Source organism: Fusarium falciforme, chromosome 5 (genome assembly GCF_026873545.1).
Source record: "Fusarium falciforme chromosome 5, complete sequence".
In the NCBI taxonomy this organism is placed as follows: domain Eukaryota; kingdom Fungi; phylum Ascomycota; class Sordariomycetes; order Hypocreales; family Nectriaceae; genus Fusarium; species Fusarium falciforme.
Window position 1 is genome coordinate 2,777,718 of NC_070548.1, and position 7,511 is coordinate 2,785,228.

Here is a 7,511-nt window from a genome sequence, read left to right on the forward strand (position 1 = left end):
GTTGGAGTTGAAGCACGTCAAGGATTCAGCAAGGCTCATATTGGATGGTTGAGGCTCATCATGAGATGCAAAGTCACCAGATGAGAGCCCACTCATAGGATGAATGAATATATATACCCCATCAATATTACTCGGTTTTCATGTTTTGCCAGTCCAGCCAGCTATCTACACATTCATCCCACTCAACCAACATTACCAACATGAGAGAGATACCAAATCAATTGATTCAACAATTACCAATCATTCATATTAACATGCCAGCCAGCCTACTACTCCAAGCGCCCATCAGCTGTAACAAGCAAAACTCGACAAGCCCAGTAATGCCGTCACGCCTTGCCTCCCACGAGATCGAGTCTCTCTCAGAAGCATGTTCATATATGCCTTGCAGAAAAAAGACAAAAACTCCCCGTCATACAGTTTGTGTCATAAGTTTCAACTCTCTTTCGTCCACCGTCAACATTTTTGATGATTCGTCATTCTTCACTTGTCCCTCCTCCCTTACTCAGCTCCGCGTCCTCGATAGCTGCCCATCTTCTCAATGGAGCTCATGATACCGCTGCGGCCAACACCACCCGGACGGGGAAGACCGCCTGCACTCTTGGTTCGCTCGTGAGGTGCTCGAAGTCCTGATCCAGGGGCTCGGAGCCCAGAGGCGCGGTTGACGCTGCTTCTAAAGTGGTCCGCACTCCGCTTGGGCGTCTTGGCCTCGGGCTGGCGGTCGTGCTGTCTTTCGTGAGACTGGTGAGAGAGATGCGGCGTCTGCTGTGGTTGAGCTTGGGGCTGAGGCTTGGGTGTCTGTCCAACAAAGCTCTGCATGCTCATCATCTCCTCGGCCAGCTGAACCAACTCGCCCTTCTCAACACGCTCTTGCTCCAGCATACCGCGGAGCTGCTCGTTGTCCTTCTGCACCGTCTGCACTACCGCCTCGAGGCGTTGGACATCTGCGTTGAGCTCCTTGATGGTTGCGCTGTCACGCACAGCCTGAGCCTTGCGTTCCTCAGCCTCGGCGCTGTCAGGCTCAACCTTGGTCATGGTTGCATCCCGACCCACGCGGAGACGTTCGTTCTCCTCGCTGAGCTCTTCGATGGTGCTCTCAAGTTCACGGACTCGCTTCTCCCATCGAGCCTCGTACGACTTCTTCAGAGCAGTCACCTTGGATTCGTGCTTGCTCTTGTAGAGGGCATGCAGTTCGCGAGCTACACGCTCAACGGCGAGCTCAACTTCGTGGTTGGATGAGCTCGGGCTCTTGGGCTTCTCGGGTGACGACTTCTCCATATCCTTCCCGGCACGCATACCCGCCATCTTGCTCTCAGCTTCCTGATGCATAATCTCTGCAGCCTCGCGTCGCTTTTCGCTCTCCTCCAGCTTTTGTTCCAACTCTTCTCGTTCTCTTTGGCTGAGGACAATCTCCTCCTTGACCTTTCGCAAGACATTCTCCATCTCACGTCCACGGTTCTCCCAGCCTTCCTTCTCAACAGCGAGTTGCTCCTTGAGACCGCGTTCCTCACGGAGCTGTTCCAGAGACTCTCCAACACGTTTCTCAGCATCGCCAACTGCAGCCTTGAGTGACTGCACCTCAGCCTCCTTTCCGCTGAGAGAAGCCTTGAGGGAGCTAATCTCGGACAAGAAGTTCGACTTGAGGGACTCGAGCTCTCTAGGGGTAATGCTGGGGACACTGCGAGGGGTTGGCATCGGAGGAATATCAAAGTCGATGAGGTTGGCGAATTGTCGAGCAGGGGTGGCCGCAACGTTAGGGGCCGTTCGGGACGGCGATAGGCCACCCTTGGAGGGGGTCTTTTGAGGGAATCGCATTTGCTCGGTAAAGTCGAGCAGATTGGTAGTATTTCCTGAGTCTTGCATTGACATCGGTCGTGGTGTCCGGGACGGTGAGGGCTCGGCCCTGGTGCTGGCTCGAGGAGTGAGGCCACCAGCATTGGAGAACTTGGTCGAGGTTGGAGTTCGGCCCAGCTTTGCAAACATTGTCAAGTCTGGCACGGCTGAGAAGGTGCTGAATGTGCTGATCATGGTATCATCCGGGCCCACGGACTCATCCACGTCCATCTGTCCAGGGGGGATAATGTTTACAGTGCCCACGGTGGTATCCATCTCGTCGTTGTCGTCCTCCAGCACGCTTTGTTCATCCTCAAAGATCTCAATGGCGCGCTTCAAGCCTTCGTTCTGCCGCACGGCGTCCTCCAGGCTCATTGTTCTCTCGTGGGTCGAACGCGGCGAGTCGATCGGGTTGCTGACCTTAACAGGAAACCGCTTCTCAGGGGACACCTTTCGAGGACTGCGGGAGCTTGGGGGCAGTCTCTCGGCTTTTCTAGACTCCCTGGCTTCTCGCTGATCGACGAGGATCTTGAGTGGCGAGAGGGTTGCCCCAGAGAGGACACGCGAGTGCCGTGACTTGGAGGATGAGGGAGGGACGTTCTCTTGGTCGGTCAAGATGGCGTCGTTGGCTGCAAAGGGCGAGGCGCCTCGCGAAGGGGTGTCGTTATCTGAAGACACAGAGACGGCTCGCACTTCGTAACTGTCGTGCCGTCTGGCGGTAGCTGGTGTTTGGATGTTGAGCGTCGAGTCCTGAGCTGGCGATAGAGGTGTTTCCATTGTGATGCACGCTGAAAGCAAAAGCAAAATTCATTCAAGAAGAGGTGGACGCCAGTGGAAGAAGGAGAGAAACCTGCTGGCTTCTTGTTGCTTGTGCTTGTATTGTTCGAGAAAATAGAGCTCAATCGTGTCTTGGGGGGCTAAGACCAAAGCGAAGTTGTTTACTGGTTGACCCGGCAACAGAGTTGCACTCTACCACGTGACAAGTCGGCTGACCACAACCTCGACCTCCCCTCCTCCATCAGGTACCGTTCGAGTGATGGTGCATGTCACGATACCACAAGCCGACGGGAGGCTTGCACTCGCAGGTCGGCGTCTTGGAGATGCTTTCGGTGGCGTGCCATCCTGCAGGTGAAACAACCCATCCCATCTCGCAGGTCGGGAAGTGCATCTGTACCACGGACGGACAGACAGCCTCTGACGACGGTTCATGTCCAACATCTTCACATATACGGATACCTTCATGACATGAAATGCACATATCACCATCGGAATTACCGAAGAGCCTCTTTGTCAATCACAAGCCATTGCATGCATAAAGGAACTCAGACGTCTTGTTAATTGATGCTTTCAAAAGTCAATTCTTCTGATCCAACTCTCTAATTGTATCAATTCTGTGGTAAATAAAATCAAAACAGCTTTTATTGTCCTTCATAATTCGTTACCTAGTAAATCGACATTCCAGGAAGAAGAAAAACACAGACCGTCTTTGGCGCTATCAATCAGCATCAAAAGAGTCAAGAAGTGAAGAAAGGTAGTGTAAAGTCATAAAGTCGTAAAGAAGTGTCCCCAGCCTCCTCTCCAGGCCCAGACGCCAACCCACAGGATTGGTCTTGCAAGGGCCATGAAGAGACATGATGGGTCCGCCCCGAACTCATCGTTCCCGCCTGAGGATCATTACAGGCAGTGCTGTCTCATCCCGTACACTCGTGTCGTCTCCCGGACTAGTCCGTAGAAAGGGAAAAGTTGGTTTGGTTGCAGTGGCTCTCTCAAGGAAAATTAAGACCTCCATGCAAAACGTGACTCATCAGCCATGTACATCCGTGACAGAGCATCTTAAGGTAAACGGAGAATCGGAAGTCGTATCGTGAACTCGTCAGCGTCATCTTTCGGTCCAAAGCGTTTGCCGTTGAGTTTTTTGCGAGAATGCCAGGAAAAAAAGAAAATAGAACAATGCAGAAAAAGGTGATAAAGAAATAAGGATGAAGGAAGGAATGTATCGTTGCGCCATGTAAACAACCAAAATGGCGCACTTCGATTATCCATTTGGCGCATGCGGAGCGGACGTTCGCTCTCTTCGGCTCCAATGCAGCCACTTCCCCATAGCCATCGTTGAGCAATATCGGTTTCACTGTGCATCTTGACAGTGTTACTATTGCCGCCGCGGGGCACCAACGGCCGACGCAGGTCGCGTCATGGCGTCATAAGCAGGCGCAGGAACTGTTGTCTCCATCATCGTCTTGCGTCGCTTAAGATCGAGGCTGCCCATCGAGTTTGGTCCATTACCGCCAGATCTAGACAGGTCGTCATCGTCGTCACGTCCGCGCTTGAGCACGCCAGCAGCTCCGTTCATGACAGGAGGCTGGGCATAGCCGTTAGGAAGCCCAGACATGTCAGCAGCGGGGGCATAAACGTCGTTGCCGGGAGCACCGTTGGGAGCACCCCGATCATTACCACCAATGACATTGTAAAGGCTGCTCGACGTCTGCTGGACACGGGGAGGAGTGTTGTATCCAGTGTGCTGGTTGTAGTAGGATTGAGCGGGGGCAGTCGTCCTAGGGGTGGCTCGTCCAGATGGAGGAGGGAGGCTGGGGGAACCCGACATCTCTGTTGAGAGGTTGGCATCATTTGTCAAGGCTCCTACACTGGGGGCGGTATAGTTGTAGTTGTTGCGGCTACCGTCGTAAGCGCCGCTGTCATGGGTGTACTCGGCATCATGCTCGTGGTCTCCCTCATCCTCATTGGTGTGCTGCTGGGGTGGCTGATCCGACTGGAGCATTCCGTTTGGTGGCTTCGTGTCCTGCTGCTCTGCAGAAGGTTCAGAAGCCGAAGGCCTGCTCGCAGGTGGCGCCATATCATTCTTGGGGTAAGTGCTGGTCTGTCCGTAGATGCGGTCCTGAGGGTTTCCTGCCGAAGCCTGGTAAGGAGACTGGTGCGACTGCGGATTATACATGGGGCGAGTGCCATCGTAGGTCTGGTTGCCAGAAGCGTAGTTCTGCATGCTCTGCAGCGAGTTGCCAGGAGGGGTGGTAGCTGGAGTATTGGGCATTGAGCGTGTGTTGTTAAGACCCGTCTCAATGGTCATTGGGTTGGTACCCTGAGCCCCATTCATTCCCGGACCCTGCCAGTTGAAGCTGTCTGAGGCTCCCATGTTCCCCATGACGCTGGATGCGCTCGTCGGTGGGGTGGGGAATGTGTGAGCCCGATCGAGGGACGGGCGACCCATGCTGTGAGAAGGCAGCTGAGTCTGCGGTCCTGGAAGGGGCATTGGTTGGTGATGGTTGATCGAAGGCAGGCCGGGGTGGCCTGGGTTTCGCATGCCGTTAGCCTCTTGTTTCCGCCTCTCCGCAGCCGCCATGACCTGCGTGGTCCTACTCTGGTTCGCAGGGTGGTACAGGAGGGCACCAATGTTATGAACGAATAATGGGTAGAGCAGCTCCGTGATCTTCTCCTTGTTGGCAAAGTCCAGGGCACGGTCGTAAGGAATCCTATCGGTGTCAGTGGATGAACCAATGTCTCATGCATTGAGGGAAAATGACATACCAGACACCCTTCAAGTGCATTGGCCCGATTTTGACGACGTGTCGAACCTTTTCACTCTTCAAGATACCGTCTCGTCGACCCCGGGTCATGCCAGCCACATTCAGGAGCTTCGTGCCGTTGATCATATGATTGTCTGTGGCCTGAGTTAGCCCGCCAATGCATTCAACACAAACATGAGCTCTCACCTTCTCTCCGGGCGACGCAAATGCCCCTGGCCTCGACCTGGAAGCACAGGCTACCCTCATCCTCCCAAAGAGTGGCAGTGACGCGGGGCTTCATTCCGGGTGGGGGTTGTTGGCCTGTTGTATCAAACCCTGTGTACTGGTTCTGCATGGGATTCTGGTTTCCAGCTCCCGGCAGAGGTAGTACGTTCTGGGGTGCCATTGGGTTTGATACTGTGGGCTGGGCAGGCGGGGGTGAGGTCAATCCGTTAGCAGCATAAGGATAGTGGCTGTATGAGGGAGTTGAGTATGCAGCAGCGTGACCGGGCGGCAGCAACGGCGGTTGTTGTTGCGTATAGTGGCTCATGGCACCAGAAGTTACGGTCTGAGGCGCAGGCGCCTGACCTCCAGACATATGCTGAGAGTAGTACATTTCAGGTGCGCCTTGCCCGTTCATGGCGTCGTAGCTAGGGATTGTGGTTGAAGGACCTGTAATGGCGTTGATGGGCAGAGTTGGGGACGGCGTCTTGGGCCCGTGGGACGAGGCGACCGAAGTGTAGGAGGACTGCGAACCCGAGTGGGAGCCGATCGAAGAGCCGATCGAAGAGGCAATGGAGCTGACCCGAGGCGACGAAGTACCCGAGTAGGCCTGACCCGGCGGTGGAAGCGGGAGCGATGGCAATCTATCGCCGCTCATATAGGCAGGACGATGCTGGGTGGTTTGGAGGTTGTAATAGGGCACGTCGGACGAACCCCGGGCCTTGCCTTCTGAGTTGGACTGCGAATCCAGTTTTCCGGTGTTCCCTTGGTTCAGGACGGAGGGCGGATGTGAGCCGACCTCTAGGAAAGGTCTGTATCGTGTATAGATATGTTGCGCGGAACAAGACAACAGCGGCGGAGGTGGTGCAGAGTAGAGAGTCGTAGTCGAAGCAAGAGAATCCAGAAGCGAGGAAGAAGAGGAGCACGGGCGCTGCGGTACTTAGTTACTTTTCTTCCGCGAGCCTCAAAAAGAAAAAAGGTGGAAGGCAAGGAAAGAAAAAAAAAAATGAGGAGGTCGGTGGAGTCGTGAAGACGAAAGGAAAGAGGACGAAGGAGAGCACCCTCCTCTGGGGAAGGTTTTCTTTTTGGCGGCGGTGGTGCTGGTGGTCTTGGTGGTGAGAGGAGCAAGAGGAGAAGAAGGCAGGCCTGGTACGTACCTCTCAGTCCCAGTCCCAGTCCCCGTCCGGGCCTCTTAGAGGTGAGGTCGGTAGGTAAGGTAGGTAGGTACTGTACCTGCGGTACAGTAGGTACAGTACGTGCCCACGGGAGGAGTGAGATGGAAAGTCGACGGGCCCCGCAATTGAAGTCGCAGGGAACGACTGGGTAGACCAGGGTGAGGCTAGCCTGGACAGGGTCGGGATGGGGGAGTGGGGGAGTATGGGAGGAGGGCGTGCGTGGGCACTGTGAAGGTGGATGTGGACGTGGATGTGGATGGGGACGAGGACGTGGCAGCTGGCGGGAGGGGTGATGAGAGAATGCCTGCCCGCCTCTCAGTTTGAAGAGCGAGTGAGTGATGCAAGTGCCAGTACCTGGGTTGGGTTGGCTTGTCTTCTGTTCTGTAGGCGAGAATGTGAGCGGGTGGTTCACTTGAGAAACAAGAGGCCGAGGCCACGCTCGACCAGGGGGGAAAGAGACTGCCTTTTGTAATGCATAGAGGTTGTTTTTTTGAGTTCGTTGCTGAAGAGTCATTAACGGTGTATATGGCCATGCTCTTTGGTGGGAGAAGTTGGTCATATGCCACGGCCACCGAAGCTGGCCCGAGTCTTTCTCTTGCTATTCCCCTTGATATGATGCCGATGATGATTTCGGTGGCTATCTGTCTATGCGCCCCGTTGACAAGCCCCGGCGCTCGACTGCAGAAGTCGACGGGGACCAGATCTCGTTACTGCTGGCCTGCATCCACCTATGCCTCTCTACCTGCGCAGTACGTCTGGGGCAGAC

The 7,511-nt window shown here is 54.8% G+C and overlaps 2 protein-coding genes across 2 annotated transcripts; both read right to left on the minus strand.

The window, feature by feature from the left end:
* Positions 1-498: 498 nt before the first annotated feature.
* NCS54_00707400 (Hypothetical protein) lies at positions 499-2,607 on the minus strand (the record flags this gene model as incomplete). The annotated part of the gene is made up of 1 exon (XM_053152510.1): positions 499-2,607. One exon carries the CDS (start codon positions 2,605-2,607, stop codon positions 499-501), a length of 2,109 nt encoding a protein of 702 aa, XP_053008485.1.
* A 1,372-nt stretch (positions 2,608-3,979) lies between these two features.
* On the minus strand, positions 3,980-6,228 carry NCS54_00707500 (Cell pattern formation-associated protein STUA; the record flags this gene model as incomplete). Its single annotated transcript, XM_053152511.1, has 3 exons — positions 3,980-5,315; positions 5,371-5,503; positions 5,556-6,228. 3 exons carry the CDS (start codon positions 6,226-6,228, stop codon positions 3,980-3,982), a joined length of 2,142 nt encoding a protein of 713 aa, XP_053008486.1.
* Between the last annotated feature and the right edge of the window lie 1,283 nt (positions 6,229-7,511).